Genomic DNA, 19832 nt, shown 5'->3' with positions numbered 1-19832 from the left:
CTTAATAACCAGAATATAGAGCAATGTTAATAGGCCCAAAAATCAAAATGTGTCGAAACGTGTCAATGTGAAAATATGCATCGTCCGTTCCAAGTTTAATAGCAATTCCTAGAACAAATTCAGAGATTCAAAAAACCATACGGAAACATTAACAGCAACTCTTCGAAATACAAACCAAAAAGGCAAACATATCGAAGTTCCAAAACTGAATTAACATTGTACCTGGAGAAGTCCTAAAGGTTAATGCAAAACTGTAATTTCGTCAGCAAATAAATTAGACGACTGATTCAAAGAGCAGAATGGCATCCAGGGTACTTCCTCTAGCTTTATTCTCAAAAAAACAACGTAAAAAGAGTAAAAGAGAAAGACAAACAAGTTGCCATTGCCTGTCGTGGAGCGTCCGCCATTAGAAAACAACTATTTCTATCAATTGGTGTTTCGTGCCCACTATTACTCCTCAGAGACACAATTTATCCGACTACTATTTCGAAAGAGCTCATTCACACTTTCTCTCATCCCAGCATCCCGTCTTGGTCACATCGAATGCGCCCACAACACATTCTATCTGGTGACCGATCTGCCAAATGGACTAAAACATTGAAATATATACTGTACGAGTGCACTCGACTTAAATGAGCTAAACGTCGACTCAGTTTAATAAAAACTATCCCAATACCTATCTAAATTCTGCATCATCCCGATCTCTCAAGTATTTCTTTTTTCTGATAATGCACGTTTGTAATTTTCTGATGGCTGATAGCCTTGGCAGCTATTGCTCTTAAGTTATACTAAGTGCTTAATTTATTTATTTTTTTTAATAATGATAAATAATAATAATATACAAGATACTTTTTAACATCCTATTACTTACCATTACATTTCCTACTGTCTCATTCAAATTTGTCGTATCATGTTCTAATCGTTGTATTATTTGCTTATAGTCCTGTATAATGCCTGTGTGTTTCTTCTCTTTTTCTATTGCCCGTTCATTAGCCTCGCTCAACTTTTTCTGGAGATCATCGATCTCCGCTTGTAATTTTCGCTTTTCTTCCCCAAAACGATTCTCATAAACTTGAGCTTCTTTCTCCATACGTTCTTTGTGCTGCTTTTTCAATAGAAATTCTTCTTCGTATTGCTTCAATTTCTTAATTTTACGTTCGCAAGCCATTTTCATAACTCGGCGTGCTTGGCTAGGGCTTCGACATTTTTTCGGCAACGTTACGCGGAAATATTTTAGTATACCCTCAAAATCAAGTTGACGCAAGTCAGCCTCACAAATGGAAAGCAACGTCACAGCAACTTGGAAAAGCAAAATAACACCGTCCAGAAGGAACACATCGAGTACATGAAATACAAAGCACAGGGGAAAACGTGCCGTGAAGAGTGTGAGAAACCATTGTGAGGCGTACATGTGCGTCTCAATGCCACATGCCGCAAAATGTTCATGCAATTTGGGCAATTGATCCTTGATAAAACGATCGAGTTGATAGAGGCGCAAATAGAGTACCTCAAAGCCTTGCTTATACAAGTCACGTAACCCAAAATCGTACATGAGAGAAACCAGCACACAAAATGCATCTTCTTCGGGCATCTAAATAGATGAACAGATATTATGAAACAATGTTATACATGTTCGTATATAATACAGTATAAATTATGATTATAATAGGGGAGATTCTCTTAGTCTTGCAAAACCCTTGCACAGTGCTTGTATTACACAAATTGTATCGCAGGCAACGACAGAACAACAAAGTGCAAGCAACAAGATATCTGCAAAATATGCAACAACGAAACCTATGTATATCTTCAGGCTGTGAATCGTAGCATGACAAATAATTTTCATATATTTTCCAGTTGTTTGTTGCTTTGCTCTTATTACAACTCTTGCATATTTTAGTATCGGATTTTTGCAACTCCTGCAATCGTGCTAGACACTAAGAGACCCCTAATCTAATGCTTTACAACTTACGTGCAACAACAGGCTTGCGGCGATAAAACTCAAACCTTGACAATAACCAACTTCACTGTCATAGACCGCATATGCTTTTGATACCTTGAATAATGAGTCTTGACCTACATATTTAAAACGAATGCGTTGGGTAAAGTATAAAATGTTGTCTAAAGAACCACTCACCTGAACCACCGCTTTCCTTGAAACACTTATGAGCCGGAAAAGTTCTGTGTATGTCCCGTTGTATTACAGTTTCGCACTTGGTTTCCTACAAAGATATTTGCATCGGTATTTCAAAGAGATTCTTGTAAACTTATGACATCCCTTATGGAGCATATGAATGTTAGAATATTTAGCAAGACTTTTTTAAGTTATGATATTCTTGCAGCAAATGACTGCGCATTCAGCTACTTACTTTGGTAATTAAAATCTTATACATGTCAAGCATTTCGGTTTTGCTCTCAACATTTGCCAGCTTCTGCCATACTTTCTCGCGCAATGCCTCTGGTATGCCCAAACGTACTAGGGGGGCTAAATTCTTTGGCCGTTTTTCGCCATCCCATTCCTTTAGTATTGGATCCCATTCATCTAATTTATCCTGTGAGCAATCTTTGGAAACCTCACCTGTACCACTTAGCAACGGTTCATCACCATCGGAACTGTAGTCAGTGGGGCAATCGTCCTCAATCGATACAATCGATGAAGAACGTACAATACGTGACAAATTGTTCATTCCAAATTTCAATAGTGACGATTGCGACTGAGGTTCAGTAATCTCTTCTGATGGATCAATTGAGCTGACCTTCCAACTGAATTCGTCATTGGTGCGCTCCAATTGTAGATAGAAACGCAACGTCATTGGCCGCTTCGATATAAAGTGGTCCATTATACGTATCTCACTTGCCGACTGTATTACGACGGGTGTCTCAATAACAAAACGTACCGGATCGCGTATGCCACGTACCACTATATCCACTGCTACAGTTAGAAAAGTTTTAGAGGCCTCAACGTTCAGCTGCTCGAATGCGGTTTCATTGGCCTTCCATTCCGCACGTATTACATATGGGTTAAGACAAAGTGGCATTGTAGCTGCGCCACTGATAATATCTCCTGAAGCACTACCCAATGTGCCTCCATTAGCATGACTACCGGCCGCAGTGGTAGTGGGCAAATGGTAGCTCATGCTAACCATATCAATAAGTTGCATATCGCCCTGGCGAACCAACTTGCCAGGACTCAGAAGTACACCAAAACAACGTTCTATAAACAACGGTTGAAGTATAGTCGAAGAGGTTTGCTTAACGGTAATAATCACTTCCTTGTCAGTGTTTGCCCGCAATTTAAAGTAATTGCGATCGCGAGGCACTGCCGAAAATGAATTTTTAGCAACTTTTTCACGAATTTCCAAAGACACAATAAATTCATAACCCGCAGTATTAAGTGGATTTCCACTCACATCGGATGTTATCGAGTTCAACATATTGCTATCGACAGCTGAAGTCAAGCTGCACGTCATACTTGGCGGATATGTGCGGAACGCTTTCTGAAAACAAGCTATAGAAGAGAAAATTTAATATAAGAGATGTTTTTAAATGAATAACTTGTAACTCACCGCTAACTTGGTTAACCGCTTCCGGGATATGGCAACGGAAAACATGGCATTGGAACAGCGAATCGCCATGTAGCCAAGTAAAGGCAAAACAACCATTTTCGGGCGATTCTACTGGACCACGGAAGTACAAAATAATGCTTTGTATCTCGTAGGTGGCGATAATGGAGCCGGTATCACCATCATGAAGACTACATAAGTTAATTTTATATAAATATATGGAAATATTTTTTAACAAATAGTTCAAATTGCTTACACGACAAGCCCATCCGAACAGTTCGGTATGCTAACTGAAATTTTAAGTCCTACAGAGTCTGAGTTACTGTTCAGTTCATTCATTATGCGGTATATATCGATTTCTGATTTGGGCGCATTTATATTTGCGGCTCCTAGATATGTGACACCGGAAAATATAGTGCATCCTTGATCGATCTCTGAAACTAATGGATGAAGGTATCATACATGCAATACACATACATATATATGTAAAACATATACAGGGTGTCCCTTATAGTGGTTTATTTTTGAATTTAAAAAAATTTCAAACAATAAATTTCATTCCCTAAGTTAATGGTTTATGTTTATCCATTATTTATGAAGCATGATGTCATTCATGAGGCTGCTTTTGTTTTCTTTTTTCTTCTCCACAACATAAGATTTTTAAAATAAGTTTGTAATATTTCTCAACGTTTTCTTTCAGTGGAGATATGATACTGACTTGCTGTCAAAGTTTCCACCGGAAGAGCTGTCATTGTCAAAATAACATTTGATTAAAAGAAAACACTATGTGGGTCACCCTGTATTTGTAAAAGATATTCTTACAATACAAACACAATATGAAAATACGTTATAAACTGAAAATAAATGTGAAAATGGCTCACCTTCTTCATCGGTATCATTCTTCTCCGGCTTCATGAGATCTTGTTTTTCTTCAACGCCACCGCCAACGCCCCCTGGACTTGCATCTATGCAATCATAAAATACCGATTGACCAACACGATTATGTTCCGAAGTTGACGCGTCATCACTTTTTGGTGTTATAGCGTAATCTGTGTGATGACGGTTTAGTGATTGTGATTTCATCGCGGTCTTCAAGGGAACTAACTGTTGCTGTTCATATTCGTTTTCTGGAACCAGCAATGCCGGGCTCGAAGTACCGGCCAGTGGTAATGTCAAAGATTTTTGTTTACTCAACGTAACCGCCTTGGGTGCTGAAATAGAAGTGCACTCTTTGTGAAAGTGTTAATACAATGTGGTATAATTCTCATTATTTGTGAAGATATGAGAGGCGTTGTTATCGTCAATTCTAGTTTTGCTATAAAACAGCAGCTGTTTTGTCAGCGGCAGTTTTTATTTGTTTTTCGTTTTTTTTTTTTGAAATATTATGTACAGTATGTCAAGAATGAGTTTAGACATAGAAAATAAATTCAATTTTTTCGACTTCAATAGCACTTTCTTTATTTATCTTTTTCAAATACTTTGGAAAACAACAAAAACAAATAAGATACTATTTTGACACAATGAACTGTTTTTACATTTTGCTTTTTCAATTTATTATTTATTTATTTATTTTTACAAGAGTTACAATTATAAATAACTGTCACACGTAAGTAGTAAGCACTGGCTGCCAATTTATTTAGAATGAATTGCGCGATTAACTTTGATTTGCCATTATCTCTGCTTTGCAGTAATCACTTGATGCTTTCGTTTTATTTTTTTTCGCTTTATTGGGACTTTCGGACTTCTCGACAAAAGATTATCCTTTGATATTACGCAATTATTATGTAATAAATACCACTTGGGTAAAAGTGTTCAAGAATTGTCTGATATGTTTTCGCTATCACGTCAGACAGCTTATAATATTATAAATCGAGCGGAAAAGAGGGTAGATTAAGCAAATGCATGCAAGTGTGCCTAAAACTAAAATTACTGGACATGCAAAATGCTTGATGATCCGAAAATGGGATCAAAATCCGAGAATTTCCTTCAGAACACTTGCAAAGGAGCTTAACGAGGAGTGTGGTAACTATATATATATTTATATAATTGGCGCGTACACCCTTTTTGGGTGTTTGGCCGAGCTCCTCCTCCTATTTGTCTTGATGTTGTTCCACAAATGGAGGGACCTACAGTTTTGAGCCGACTCCGAACGACATATATTTTTATGAGGAACTTTTTCATGGCAGAAACACACTCGGAGGTTTGCCATTGCCTGCCGAGGGGCGACCGCTATTAGAAAAATGTTTTACTTAATTTTGGTGTTTAACCGAGATTCGAACGTAGGTTCTCTCTGTGAATTCCTAATGGTAGTCACGCACCAACCCATTCGGCTATGGCGGCCGCCCTTTAAATGCTGTGAATAAATATGAATCGGTAAAAAAAGAAGTCAAAGATAAATATATTAAATAAAAATAATTGAAATAAAAAAATTTAATTTATTTTCAATGTAAAAACTCATTCTTGACATACTGTACACTGTTTTAGTTTACAAAGCGATTTCTACCTCCGGTCAACAGAGAATCAAGACAAAAGAATCGAGTAAGTTTTAAAAATTGGTGGAAGTAAGAAAAAGTGGAATTGAACAAACATTTAATTAAGAAAGCCACGACGAACTCTGTATTCATTAAATATTTATTTATTATTATACATAAATATATACTATAGTGACCGCCGTAGCCAAATGGATCAGTGGGTGACTGCCATTCGGAAGTGTGTAGGTTCGAATCTCTGTACATGAAACACCAAAATCATAAAAAAAAAAAGTTTTTTCTAATAGTGGTCGCCTCTCAGCAGACAATAGCAAACCACAGTGTGTATTTCTGCCATTCAATACATTTAACAGTACAGTTTTTCTTTGATAAAGGTGAAAATACAAGCCAGGCCGCTGAAGTTGTGAATGATGTTTATGGTGCTGATACTGTAATAGCTAATTAGGTGTAATTTTAGTTTCGTCGATTCATCACGCATCAGGCATTTTTGATGTTAAACAAAATGTCGTTAAAATCATAGAAATAATCGTAGTTGATCGACATGTTAGTAGTCGTTGCATCGCCCAGAAGCTAAAAATTGAACATAAAACGGGTGCAAACCATATACTATATATATATATATATTATATATATATATATGGCCGAACTTCTGCTCGAATTTTTTGTGTGCGTATGATGTTGTGTCACAAATAGAGGGGCAAAGGGTTTTTAAGAGAAGCTTTTTCATGGCACCTCTGAGGCGTACATTACCTGCTGAAAGGCGACCATTATAAAAAAAATTTGCTATCTTTCGATATTTCATGCTTACAATGGGCTTCGAAAGTGAAGCAAATAAATGATAGTAACGCAAACATGTTCTTCATTTAGATGTCTAGATGGAGTATTAACGTGTCTGACCAACCCAAGCTCTGTTGGTGACGTTAGCAGGCGTCGCACGTAAATGGAGATGATTCTTGACGAACAACCCTTGAGGATATTAAATATTGGAATCCTATATATTTTTACTATAAAATAGTATCTCCAAATCTCTTTTCAGCGATATATTTCTGTGTAGAGTCAAATGCTTATTGTGATATGTGGGCCCTACTACTTTCTCGCAATTTGCTATCAACTTATTATTTTTTCATATATACGAGTATACTTAATGCATTATCAGAACGGTCTCGATTGCAACGTTGATATTCATGTATACCTAAATCTACATTTATAAATTGAAAATTATACGAGTAAATTATAGGATCTTTTCTTACCAGTTGAAGGCATTTCAGAGTTTAAATCTATTTCACGCAAAGCGTCTGTCATTGCGTGCTGCAAATCAGTAATGTTGCGATTATTGGCCAAGTTTAGCGTTGGCGACTTACTGCTCATCGATGTAACAAAATGGGGGCCAGTACCCGACATTTGCTCTTCAATTGGTGTTGTTATGTTGATATCAGAAACAATTTCGTACTCTCCACTCGTAGTTAATGAGGATTCAGAAGATTTCCTACTAAGGTTATCATCCATGACTTGATAGTAGATACATATATTTGCGCCGGTTAATATGTTCAACTATTATCTCACAATACTTCTATCAACGTGCGTTTTAGGGTGTTTTTATTCCTATAAATGTTGGGTCGAGCAATATTATTTGTTTGTACTCGTTTGTAGACTTGGAAATAGGTAAATGTAAGCGATGTGCAAGAGGTCATACATACATTAGGTATGTATGCAAGTATGCTACTCCAGGTAGATATGTAAGTGCGTATTATAAGGGACGGCGGCGTTACGTTTTGAACAATACCAAATGTATTTAGATCGAAGTACAATGAAAATGGAAACTACGTTGCAATACTTAGCTGATTTTCCATGATTTTGTCGATTCCTATTTCGCTTTCTTTTACATTTTCTAACGCCAATTTGTTGCTGTTTACTTTGCTCAAGCGTTGTTTTCAACTTATTCAAGTGAGGCTAGTTGATGTTTGACTGAAAATGAAAAATTAAAACCAATTAAAAGTATTGAGATTTACTCGTTTTTTTCGAACTGATCGATGATGACGAATCGAAATCGCAGTTGCAGCTGCGATGGCAGCCAATACGAAGTATGTAGGTAAATTACAATATTTGGGTGGGTGGTGCGCCCGCTCCTGTACTAATGGACCAGGAATTTATCGAATTTCGACCACACGCAATTGTGCAAAATAATATTTTGTTATGATTTTTTTACAAAAGGTGACTTTGTTATAATTTAACTTAAGTTTGTCTTTTGATATCTTTGTTTTGGTAATGATTTTCACAACTTTTATAGTTTTAATGTTAATGAACAACAATTTTATATCGTTCTATACCTCTTCTTTGTAACTTGTGTGAAAATCCAAACTATTGCTTTTGAAGCCACTTTCATTTTAATCCATTTTGTTTTCTTCCTAACAGTTCTGAGCTGCCATCCGGAATATTTGATTCATATAATAAATCTATTCCTTTGTATATGTAATGATATCGTAAACGTCAATTTATATAGTGTATAATATATAGATTAATATAATTTTTTTTAATTTGAAATTTATGTATGTGATGTCCTTTTATTAAGATGCATTTACTTGGTACAATTTTTTACAGGCAATAATCGCTTAAAAATCGCCTGGCAAGAATTGGCCTACCGTTTAATTTGAGGCAATCGAAATAATTTGTGTGCTTGATTGATTCGGCAACGATATACAAAAAGGAACTCAAACAGGCGCGTTGCACTATAGTGAGGTACAGCACGAAGCACTCGGTATCGGTCTGATGTTGGCCTCGCCTCTGAATTCACCAGGAATAAGTGGTATAACTCTAGTTCTAAATGGTAGCTATACTTACGATATATCAACTTAAGCCACGTAGTCAACTGTGCACGCTGCAGTATCAAACTTAAGTTTTAACGGCAGATCTTTGCCCACTTTATTATAACGGTATCATTGCAGAAAAAGCAAAAACACGGTATTTGGAGGTTTATATTGCTTGCTATCACAATTTGATACGCGGTACTTCTTTTTTATTTTGTTTATTTAAAAATCTCATTTTTCACACAACTAAGTAACTCGTAAACACAATTTTTTAATTTTTTATATTCAACAAAAATAAATATCATGTATTCCCTACATCCTTACGGAATGGTGTTTAATACCGCATACCGTATGGAACTATACCGTCTCGTACCGTACCGCGACTGGTTGCGCTAGCCTTTATATATTTTTACCATGCACTAATCCGAATGAACTCAGGCAACTCCCAATCTTTTTGACATTTGTATAATGGTTTTTGAGAACACGCGCCCTTTTGGCATAGAACTTTACAAATTTATTGAACTAAATTTACTAACATCCTCTGATTCGTGAAGAAAAATGTGGCCAAGGTTCGGTATTAAAATTGGCAACAGCACCTTATGTATTGCACATGTGAAAGCGGATGGCAAACCAGAAGTCATTGCGAACAAACAAGGTGATCGCAACTCGCAAGCATGCCTCCTTTGGAGTGGCCAGGAAGAAATCGAGTGCGGATTGACGGCCAAACAAAAAATGGCCACAAGGCCTAAACAAGCAGTTGCAAATAGTTTTCAGCTGCTAATGCCGCAGGAGTTAGATCCAGATAGACTTTCCACAGCTGTTAGTGAACTTCCATGTGAATATGATACGCTCAGCCATACTTTCCATCTAAAATGTCAAATACAGGATGAGAAGAGCGATGAACTAAAGGAGGATGTACGTGAGTTGACCCCTTTTGAAGTACAAGTGGCACTTTTTCGTGCAGAACTGGAATTAGCGCGTCAATACCATAATGTAGCGGAAAAAGACCCGATTGTTGTAATTTCAATACCATGCTATTACCCTCGAACTGCTTGGCCAGAATTGGCTCGTGCTGCCGAAGAGGCTGGATTTCATGTGGCGCAGATTATTACGGAACAAACCGCTGCAATCCTCGCCTACGGTATAGGCGAACAAGATGCATCCGAAGTCAGTTCAAAATCCAACATTGGAGACGAAACGCAATATGTGCTAACTATTAAATGTGGTGGCTTGAATAGCCATTTTGCTTTGTATGCAGTGAGAGATGGCCTTTACACTCAATTAGATGCTTATGGACCTTTTCCAATCGGCGGCCAGCATTTCAGTGATGCGCTAGTTCAATTCATTTGCGAAGAATTCAAGCGGAAATATAAATTGGATCCACACGAAAGTCGACGATCTTTAGCAAAGATTCGGAATGCGGCTACAAACTGCAAACACATATTGACAACTCTTCCCTCGACACAAATATATATTGATTCACTTATGGACGGTGTTGACTTCAATGCTCAAATGTCTCGTGCCCGATTTGAAAGCCTTATTCAGCCGGTGATTAGCAATTTTATGCAAACATTAAATGATTGCCTTGAACGTTCGACAGCTAAACACAGCCAAGTAAAGGGTATCAACTCAATTGTGTTACTGGGAGCAACGATGGGAATACCAAAATTGCAATCAGTCATTGCAGCACGTTTCCCTAACGCGCAATTGCATTCAGCAATTTCCGCTGATGAGGTAGTTGCTATAGGTTGTGCACGCCAAGCAACTTTTCTTCATGCACCACTAGAACAAGACTTGCTTGCAACAGAAGAACGAGTATATGTAGAAGAGGACCTGTTGATTTGGCACGGCAATGATGAAACAAATGCACAAATACTACTTGGCAAGGGGACTTCGCTGCCGCGAAAAGTACAAATAGAACTGAAACAAGCTGAAGGATCAGAGGATGGCGGCATCATCCGAGTACGAGCAGGTGGAGAAGTAAATGAAGTTCTTTTGGAAGGTACCACATCCGCAGATAATGGCACTTACCGTATTGAAGCAGACATCGATTGCAAACAAGTCGGCGCTGAAGCCTTCAGAAAACCGAGATTGCGAATACGGGTACTTTAAAATATTTCAACACTTTTTAGAAATTACACTTATAAAAACTTGCGTAGTTAATATTTCTTTATCACCGTTAATGTGTTATTATATTAAATTATAACATTCTATTTAAACGAAAATGTGTTGTTATTTTTAAAGAAGTACTTGCGTTGAGAATTGTGTTAAAGATGGTATTTTATAAAGGGCAACAATAAACAATAACATAGGTCGTCCCTATTAAATAATATTTGCCGTAAATATGTGCAAATATTGGAAGCGCCGTAGCCTAGCGGGTTTGTGCGTGACTACCATTTGGTAGGACCCAGTTTGCAATCCCATTGTGGTAGAAAAGGTCTATCTAACAGCGGTTGCCCCACCAGACAATGCAAAAGCTTCTCGTAAAAAAATTGCGAAACAACAGGAAGACACACACCACAAACTGTAGGAGCTGGTCCAAACATCTAACAAAGAATTGTACGCGCTAATTTGTATGTATATGCATATTGGAAAACATGTTTTTGTTATTTAATGTATCCAAGAAGCGTGAGAAAAATTTGCAAAAACTACTTTTTTTAGAGATATATTTTATTTTAAACAAATTATTAGGAATGACGATTAAAACTCCATTGTTTGGTCACTTACATCTATTGCTTTTGCTTTTAAACTACTTTCCAATTTACGCAAGAACTCTTCAAATACCACTACACCTTTAAACATGCCTGTCTTTTTATAATCTTTAATTCGGCTCTTATCTTCGGGACCATTATTTAGACTTTTTGATTTATCGTCAAAAGCATTAATCTCTTGCAACAATTGTGAAATGTTTGGTACTGTGGTCGGGTCGAATTTCGCAGCCGCATTACAATTGAACGGCACACAAACTTTCCCAGTGCCTGGATGAATACAAAAGGGGGATTTCAGCAAATGGTTCATGCCTTTTGTAACATTAATATCCAAACGCGGGTAAAGTATACCCAACTGAATCTCTTCAACAATATTTTTTAGTTTCCGTGTCCAGGCACTAACAGCACCAGTTCGCATCGAATTAGCATAGCGCACGAACGATGCCCATATTACACGTGAGTGTGCACCATCTTCATTTGTTTTATTCAAATAAGCCTCCACATCCTTACGCGCCGACTCTTCCGGAATCATTGACAACAATTTAGCAACACCTTTAGCATCACCAAATAAATTCTGATCTTCTAATACAATTTCGTTGAAAAGTGGCTCCACAAACTTGAGCGCGCGTCGGACACTATGATGCATTCGTTCGCCGATTTGTACGCGAGCTACAATCACACCATTAACTGTCACGTTTGTAGAAATCTGCAAATATTCAGCAACTGCCGAACGACCTCTGGAATCCAAATGGCGTGCGTCATAATCACATACCCAGCCATGCACACCACGACGACCAGAAAAGACCCACAGTATATGTTCGAAACCAAAGTCTTCGCGTAGCGCAGCATCAAGAAGACGTGCGGCCAAAGCCATGAACTTCCAGCATTTCAAACATACTGTTGAGCCGGTACAACAGGTGCGCACTTCATTGTAATCATCCATGTCAATATCGAAAACCAGCTCGCGCTGTACCGGCTGCATTGCCGTTGATGTAATTCGAAAGTTTTTTGGTCTTGAAATTTTAAATTAATCAATTATTATATCCACTTAAAATTATATTAATGAAATTTACTTGGTATTCATAACAGCACCAATGTCGATCTTATGCGGGCATGTCGTGCAGATGTCGTTTTCCAACTCATTTTGGGTGTCGTAGCAACGATATCGAACATAGATATCATCATGAAGAGTGTATGAAAACTCGCGGTTAGCAAAGATACCGCCTTCAGCTAAATAGAAATTGTGAAACAATTTGATAATTTATGTCATATGCAAGTGGAAATTTACATTGATAACTTACAAAGTCCATAAGACAACCAACGATAAAAGGGTTTATGTGGAAACAAACGTTTGTAGTAGACAGGCAGCATGTCCGGAAGTATACTGGGATCGTACTTGGAAGTCTTCTCATCTGACGTTGTTTGTTCGGACATTTTAAATTATTATTTTCTATATATAAATAAGCGCTGAAATGTTTTAATACGAGTTAATTTAAAAATATTTATTTAAATTATGAGCTAAATTATATGAATTAAATTTGAGTCATTGTTAAGTGAAATTCATTTATGACGAATTATGATAAATGTGTCAATTCATTAACCCCTTCCGGTATGCTTTAATAATGGAAAAAAGTGCATAAAATAACTATTTTATTAACATACACTTTTTAAGACTGAAATCTTACAGACTATCAACAATTCGCCCGTGACTTGTACCAAGAAATTTTAACGGTAAACAATATGTAATAGGGATCTGTGGTATTTCCACAAGTAAAAAAGGTGTTGCCAAATTCGGTACACTAAAAATTTTAAACTAAATTAATTATCATATTCAACAGTATGCATGACGAATGTAGCTCGTCATTGTGCGATATGGCATGAAAAACCAATGACGAGCTAGACTCGTCATTTTACCAGAAGAGGTTAATTGGATATGAACTTAAAAATTGATTTAAGAAAAACAGAAATTGTAGCTGTTATCGTTATTTATTATTTTATTTTGCTTTTTATTAATTTTTTTCTTACTTTAATAGATATAATTTTTTATTATTTTTTCAATAAATTTTTTACTTTTTTTTACTTTATATCTTTTTATCTAACGGGATAAAAATGTGCAAGTACAATTAATATAATAAAGTAGAAACTTTAGAAACTCAATTTATTATTTATTTAATAAAACGTAAACACCCCTAAGTGGTCTCTTCAGTGACTAATCAGCCAAGCAGCAATATTTAGTCATACGAAGTATTTCACATGTCAAAATGCTGTGTACATTTACGTAAGTTAAGATACACTATTATACGTATGTTTGTATGTAAACTTATGTACTATATTTCCAAACGGTGATTTAATTAAACTTTATTATTGTTATGTAAACATTTACTTATGTCCTAAGTATATTTTATTAACATATAGTCAATGTCTTCAAACTTTTGATAGATTTTAGCCGATAAGCGTTCAATATAAAATAAAACTGTTCATACATAATTGAACGGGAAATCAAATTTATATTATGTGTATATGCATAGCCGCTTGTTTCGCGGACCACAGTCGTGTAACCAGCATTATTAGACAGCACTAAGACAAAAGGAAGCAAGCCATTCTTTAAAAAGTAATCGATCATGTAATGAGAATATTATAAGATTTAATTGTACTAAACTAAGTATAAAGAAACTTTATTTAAAAATATTCAATTTTGGCCTTCCATATATACATACATATGTATGTATATATTTTCCTGTTGGTATTTTCCTCTTGCCCCAATGCCGCTTTAATATGTATGTGTGTAAGAATTTAGGTAGTATATTATAAAGTAACATTTGCTATATAAAGTTGAGTGACCACTTGTTTTACAAATATAAGCATCTAATATCTGTTGGCTTATATCTTTCTATTACAATATGCTTTTAAATAAAATTATTTACGATTCTGTATAACTTTGAATCGCTGCGAATAAGTCCAAGACTGCGGTCCACTTGTACTTGAGTTTTCTCACGCAACTGTTAAACGTATGTCTTGCATTTTGTGCTGCTGGTAAGACTGCTCGATTTGCTTCGCCGGTGGAATCGTACTATACAATGTGACAGAGGCGATATGGTTGTTCGTCATTACCTCGAATATAATATCCTGATAACCGTAGCAGAAGGTTGCACCGAAAGGATTGGCAGTGTTTGTTGAGCTGGCGCGATGAAGCACCACCGGACGAGCTGATGGCACTACGGCACTAATCTCGTCCCACTTAGCATATGCATTAACTTCAATGTCGTCGGTTATGCCTCGATCGCAATTTCCATATTCAAAATTCATATTGAACTTGAATTCACAACGATGGTACATATTGAAATTGAAATGTCCCGGATAATTTGTGTGCAGAACGAATTTTTTGCAAGTATGTGTTCGAGCATCGAACAATACATCTATTCCAAGTGTGAAAAAATTAAAAAATGTATCACTGCGTTTACTCTGTGCCTGACGATTTACTCTCGATGAATGTATTTTCATTTTATCTTCGCTCTTAAAAAATATTCGGTTAGGTGCACCAAGCTTCATAGCTACATCCTGACAGCTGTCACCGAAGAGCACTTCTCTTGTGAAGCATTGACGCCGTTGTTCCATAGCACGACTTGGACCCTCAGTGAAGAGCTTCAGTTTTAGGCCCTTGGTGTAACCGTTTGCGGAACGCAAAACAGTTGCAGAATCTAGATAGATTTGACGATGGTAACAAGACAATGGAAGCGGGGGAGCACGTGTGTCAGAAACATTACTACCGGCATACAATGACATCTTAGACACAACAGGCGATGCGCCACTTAAAAAGATCAGTGATCCCAAACCATGTGCGTAACCTTCTTGTAATTTGCTATCCACTGGGAAGAAGAAGCTTAAACCACGAAAGTGCAAAGCAAATAGTTGTTTCGCAGCATCATATACTCCTGGATGGGTAGCCCCAAAGGAATGCTCAATTTGTTCAATGGAAGGCAGCACCTCGGGAGAATTAAAATGAACTCCACCGTACTTCAGTTTTACCAACTTCATGTGGAATACTTCAATAGTTTTTAAACGTTGAACAACTGGATCAAAAATCAAGCGAACACCATCTTGTGGCAAGTTAATTATGATATCCACACCCAATGGATTCGTATCTGAATAAAGTACTTGCACGCCCTTTATGATTCCCACCTGTGATTGAATGATCGCTATGGCTTGCGAAAAGTGCATGCCTAAGACAAATTCCCAAGCATCACAACCAAGCGACAACTCTGGCACGATTTCTAAATCCAACATGGTACGACTGCAGGTGTTAAATTTCAACTAGTGAACACTTTATTGATGTCTAATTTCCTTATTTTGCCAACTGAGGTGAACACTGTTGGAAATTTTGGACTGATTAGTATTTTGTATAATCCTTAACACAGGCACGCCTAAACGTTTCTCCTTTGCTTTGTGTCCAAAAGAGACTCGTTTGCCCCTGAACTTCGCTTCTTTAATCCACCTTTTTTTGCTACTTTTGTGCGTTTGTGTATAGTTAGTAATATCTCTCGTTGCAAACTGAAACGCAAAATAAATTTTAAAGAATCCATTCGATACAAATAAAAGTCAAATGTTCACATCTTACTCGTATATTGTTATCAGTAAATTTGTTTGAATATAAAAATAAAACACTTTGAATCAAGGTAAATAAAAGTAAAAATAAATTCAGTTTCTCGATTCGACGTAATACACACAAATCCACACAAAGCACCCAGCAAAAAATTTTCTGATTAAAGTGAAAACAAAGACAACAGCTGAGCAGAAAATGAAAAACCATGGTTGCATTCTATCAAATGATTTAAGAGCATAACGAAAAAAAGAAAAATACACATACAAAAACATATGTGCTTATTTAGTATCAAATCAAGTTTATTTAAACTTTATAATGATAGGAATACAGCCAAACAAATTTTTCTTCAAAATTCGGTTTTTTTGAACATCGAGTTTTAACATCTGATATTTTAAGATCTGACTAGAATTTTAGCTTTCGAAAATTTCTTTTGTTTTAGATTCCTTAAAGGTCGGAGCTCGAGTTGTGTGTTATGAACTGATTACTCGATTCCTAAAAATACTGAATTGGTAATGCACGATATATGATCACTGTGTATAGAATACAAAATGTTCAAAAACCGTTACTTTATTTTTCGCTGTTTTGATAACCGATGACGCCAGTATAGTAAATAAAGAAACCTTTGTTTACAAGCTACTTGTTTGCGAATATTCAGTGATTTTGATTTCTAAATCAAACAAACTAAAACAGCGAAGTGCTGCCTGTTAAGTACGGCACACACGAGGATAATTATTTCAAACCAATGTTACAAACATTGTTGATAGCTGCCACAATATTGTTTTCAAATACCACTTATTACCGAACTATAAGGTTGTACTATATATATATGTAAAAAATTCATCAAATATCAATTGTTGTAAAATGTTTGGAGGTGAAATATATTGAACCGATAGAAAAGAAAATATGATCTCAAGATTTTTACTTACAAAGTGATGAATATTCGCATATTAATTTACTAAAGGAACTGAAACTGTCATCACCTGCGGAACTAAAAAATTTTTTGGGTATATTTCTTTCAAAAGCCTCTTTTTTAATTTGTTTTTATGTTTATAATTTTTGACCATCGAAAGCTCTAAGAGCTCTTTCCAGGTGTCAAAAATATTCTAGAATCCTCTGCTTGCACGATTGATGCCATATGTACTCTTCTGCACCCACAAAATAACTGAAGCTACATTTTTTGCCTCTAGCAAGCCCATGCACACACTAACATTATTTCGTTCCCACGACAGTCGGTTCTACGTAACCGGAACGACCCGGATTTATATCCGGCCAAGGACTGTCACTTCAGAAGCATTCCTTGTATATGCGCGAGGAATGTTTATACTGCTACAACAATAACAACAACAAACATTATTTCCAACATGCCTCAAAATCCAAAAATTTTAATAACCTCAACCGTAACTTCAACTTTGTTTAAAATATGTCCATACCCGCGTAACATTTACCGAAACATTGCATGCTTTACTGTTAAATTGTGAAAGCACAAATTAAAGCATCTGCGATGATATTCTCCTTTGTCTATGGGGCAAGGCAACTGCTGTAACACTACAGGTGTGATCATATATATTTCGCTCAACTTCGCATTAATTTTAAAATGTCTTTTTCATTAATTTTTTAAATTTAAATCTCACAAATCACAATGTCAACATGCCATACACTGAATTTTTACAAACATTCTCCTCGTGCTGTTTGGTTTGTATCGAAAAGGGAGCTGAGGTCCGACTTGTCAAAATTAAGTAACAATTTTCGGAAGGCGCTACCTTAGGTATTCAATCCGCCTTGATATTTACAATTAATTTATCTTCTTTTTGTTTGTTTTGCATTATTCCAACTCATGACGTCAACCGGTTGTAAAAATCGCGGAAACTAAAGTAGCATTTTCCGAAAAGTGTCACCTTTAGCTTTTGTACACCGTGATTTGTACATACATATTTGACATACTATTTATGAACATGTGGTCTTGAAAATGTCTACATATATATCACATTCGTGATCATTTGAATGTTTCTGTCGTAGCAAACACAACACGAAAAGTTGATGGCCCTTAATTGTACTTAAACATACAGCAAGCGAGATATTAGAAATACTTTTCAACTACATATTGAAAACTGTGGCAGCACTTTCATACGTACTTTTGGCGGGATGACAGCTTCTGCCTTCTGCTCTACAACTGGAAATATTTTACTCCCAACAAGGAAGACCTTACGAGCATAGAATATGTATCCGGTTTCTAGATGAAATTAATTTGATGGCGTGTTCAATAAAAAAATTATATCGTCTATTGATTTAAATCGCACTTATTAGTGATCACTTACGACCAACACAAACCACTTGTAAAGCAAACAAATTTACTTAGCCAGTGTTGCTTCTCACGCATTCAACCATTCTTGGGGTGCTCGAACTTATTGAATAGCGCAAGAGGAAAAACCGATTACTTATAAAATTTGTATCCGTTGAGATATACGACAGATGAAACTAATTATTGGAATAATAATTAAAAGCGTTAATACAAAGACAGAAAAAATTATTATTAGCATCTTCTCAATAATATATTCCACTGGTCCAAGTATATGCACCGTTTCGCTAGGTAAAATAAATCAGAATGAAGTTCGGTCTTGTGCGGAAGGTATCGAAAAATCGGTGCTTCAAACTAATTACTCTCATCAGTCCTACTCCTGATATATTAGAAAAACAAATTACTCTAATATTGCGTACTTAATTAAATACAAGATAATTTAAGTTTGTGTGAACCAAAATGAAAATAAACTAAATATTTACGAAATATTATGAGATTTCCTTTTCTCCCAATAATGTCGTATTCATTCGGCCCTGCGCTAGAGCTGTAAAATTTTGTGTTCTAGCCGAGCGAATGTGTGGCATTTTCTACCTTCCTCTTCCCGAAGGAAGATAAAAAGTCGATAACTTCCGCAATTAAATTCAATTTATTTAAGTTACTTTTTTGTCTCTTTCCATGATTATACATATATGCTGGCTGCAAGGCGAATTGAGTACCTTAGGTGGCGCCTTCAAAAAGCAGTTACTTTATTTTGCGCGATTTTAACAAGCTTGACGTTAGCGTATAATTTCTTGTGTTTGATAAAGTACTCAATTCGGCTTAAGTTTGCGTCTTCCGAATTCCCTGTTCGCAATTAATCAAATAAACAAACATAGGGAAAAGTAAGGAAAAGAAGTGAAACCTGGCAAAAAAAGTTGCTTTGGATGTATTTTTATTATTCGTGGTTTCACAATTTGACACGCCTTCACATTCATTATTTTGTTTAAAATAAAAATCAGAAATCTTGAAATCACAATATTTACCAAGACAGTTACTGAATATTCACACACAAGAATCTTGAAAACTAAGACTTATTTAATTGCTGTAGTGACGTAATCGGTGGTCAAAATCGATATAAATAAAGTGCTAAATTCTATATTTGGCACATTAGGTTTTTTCAGTAAACTTGTGGTACTGTTTTTGAATTTGTGGTGAAATGGTAAGCGTAAAACCTTAAGCGTTTTTTTGAATTTTTGGTTTTGATTCTTTTATTTTTAAACCTTTGCTTTTAGTTGTAGCATACATTAAGTAACGGCTTATATGTAAAGGTTAATATATAAGACAAATTTTTGTTATTTTAATAAAATATTGGCAACACTGATTTGGTGAAAACCCC

At 36.0% G+C, this 19832-nt stretch overlaps 4 protein-coding genes across 8 annotated transcripts in view; 1 reads left to right on the top strand and 3 right to left on the bottom strand.

Annotated features, from left to right (window-relative positions):
* LOC128860851 (rab GTPase-activating protein 1-like) overlaps positions 1 to 8483 on the bottom strand; it is a 37978-nt gene extending 29495 nt beyond the window's left edge. For 2 of the 3 annotated variants that reach the window (XM_054098618.1, XM_054098615.1), the window contains exons 1-9: positions 8148 to 8370; positions 7300 to 8014; positions 4442 to 4771; positions 3817 to 4000; positions 3564 to 3751; positions 2367 to 3505; positions 2135 to 2219; positions 1970 to 2073; positions 872 to 1591 (exon numbers count right to left, since the gene is read on the bottom strand). In XM_054098618.1, the coding sequence (XP_053954593.1) occupies positions 872 to 1591; positions 1970 to 2073; positions 2135 to 2219; positions 2367 to 3505; positions 3564 to 3751; positions 3817 to 4000; positions 4442 to 4771; positions 7300 to 7555 (3006 nt within the window). In that variant the 5' untranslated portion in view covers positions 7556 to 8014; positions 8148 to 8370. The other variant, XM_054098616.1, reaches the window with a different exon arrangement.
* Positions 8484 to 9311: 828 nt separating this feature from the next.
* LOC128860847 (heat shock 70 kDa protein 14) lies at positions 9312 to 11068 on the top strand. Its single transcript, XM_054098610.1, has one exon. The coding sequence runs from the start codon at positions 9412 to 9414 to the stop codon at positions 10963 to 10965; it is 1554 nt and encodes a 517-aa protein (XP_053954585.1). The 5' UTR covers positions 9312 to 9411; the 3' UTR covers positions 10966 to 11068.
* A 434-nt stretch (positions 11069 to 11502) lies between these two features.
* On the bottom strand, positions 11503 to 18384 carry LOC128860848 (DNA primase small subunit). 2 transcript variants are annotated; one of them, XM_054098611.1, is made up of 4 exons: positions 18294 to 18384; positions 12863 to 13028; positions 12635 to 12791; positions 11503 to 12574 (listed from the first exon to the last, which is right to left on the bottom strand). In XM_054098611.1, exons 2-4 carry the CDS (start codon positions 12993 to 12995, stop codon positions 11554 to 11556), a joined length of 1311 nt encoding a protein of 436 aa, XP_053954586.1. In that variant the 5' UTR covers positions 12996 to 13028; positions 18294 to 18384; the 3' UTR covers positions 11503 to 11553. The 2 variants fall into 2 exon arrangements, with proteins under 2 accessions (XP_053954586.1, XP_053954587.1); XM_054098612.1 differs by having other exon boundaries at positions 12863 to 13011; positions 18294 to 18381.
* Positions 13529 to 18385, bottom strand: LOC128860850 (PHAF1 protein CG7083). Of its 2 annotated transcripts, none has more exons than XM_054098613.1 (2): positions 18294 to 18385; positions 13529 to 16109 (listed from the first exon to the last, which is right to left on the bottom strand). In XM_054098613.1, the coding sequence occupies exon 2, from the start codon at positions 15843 to 15845 to the stop codon at positions 14553 to 14555; it is 1293 nt and encodes a 430-aa protein (XP_053954588.1). In that variant the 5' UTR covers positions 15846 to 16109; positions 18294 to 18385; the 3' UTR covers positions 13529 to 14552. The 2 variants fall into 2 exon arrangements, with proteins under 2 accessions (XP_053954588.1, XP_053954589.1); XM_054098614.1 differs by lacking the exon at positions 18294 to 18385 and adding an exon at positions 16177 to 16327.
* Between the last annotated feature and the right edge of the window lie 1447 nt (positions 18386 to 19832).

The sequence above is a fragment of the Anastrepha ludens genome, chromosome 4 (assembly GCF_028408465.1).
Source record: "Anastrepha ludens isolate Willacy chromosome 4, idAnaLude1.1, whole genome shotgun sequence".
NCBI lineage: Eukaryota > Metazoa > Arthropoda > Insecta > Diptera > Tephritidae > Anastrepha > Anastrepha ludens.
This window is presented reverse-complemented; position numbering and strand designations above follow the sequence as displayed.

Coding starts and splice junctions, on each gene's coding strand:
- LOC128860847 (XM_054098610.1), top strand. CDS start 9,412: ATGTGGCCAAGGTTCGGTATTAAAATTGGCAACAGCACCTTATGTATT.
- LOC128860850 (XM_054098613.1), bottom strand. CDS start 15,845: ATGTTGGATTTAGAAATCGTGCCAGAGTTGTCGCTTGGTTGTGATGCT.
- LOC128860848 (XM_054098611.1), bottom strand. CDS start 12,995: ATGTCCGAACAAACAACGTCAGATGAGAAGACTTCCAAGTACGATCCC. Junction 12,792..12,862: donor TTGGTTGTCTTATGGACTTT/GTAAGTTATCAA, acceptor ATTTCTATTTAG/CTGAAGGCGGTATCTTTGCT. Junction 12,575..12,634: donor GGTGCTGTTATGAATACCAA/GTAAATTTCATT, acceptor TAAAATTTCAAG/ACCAAAAAACTTTCGAATTA.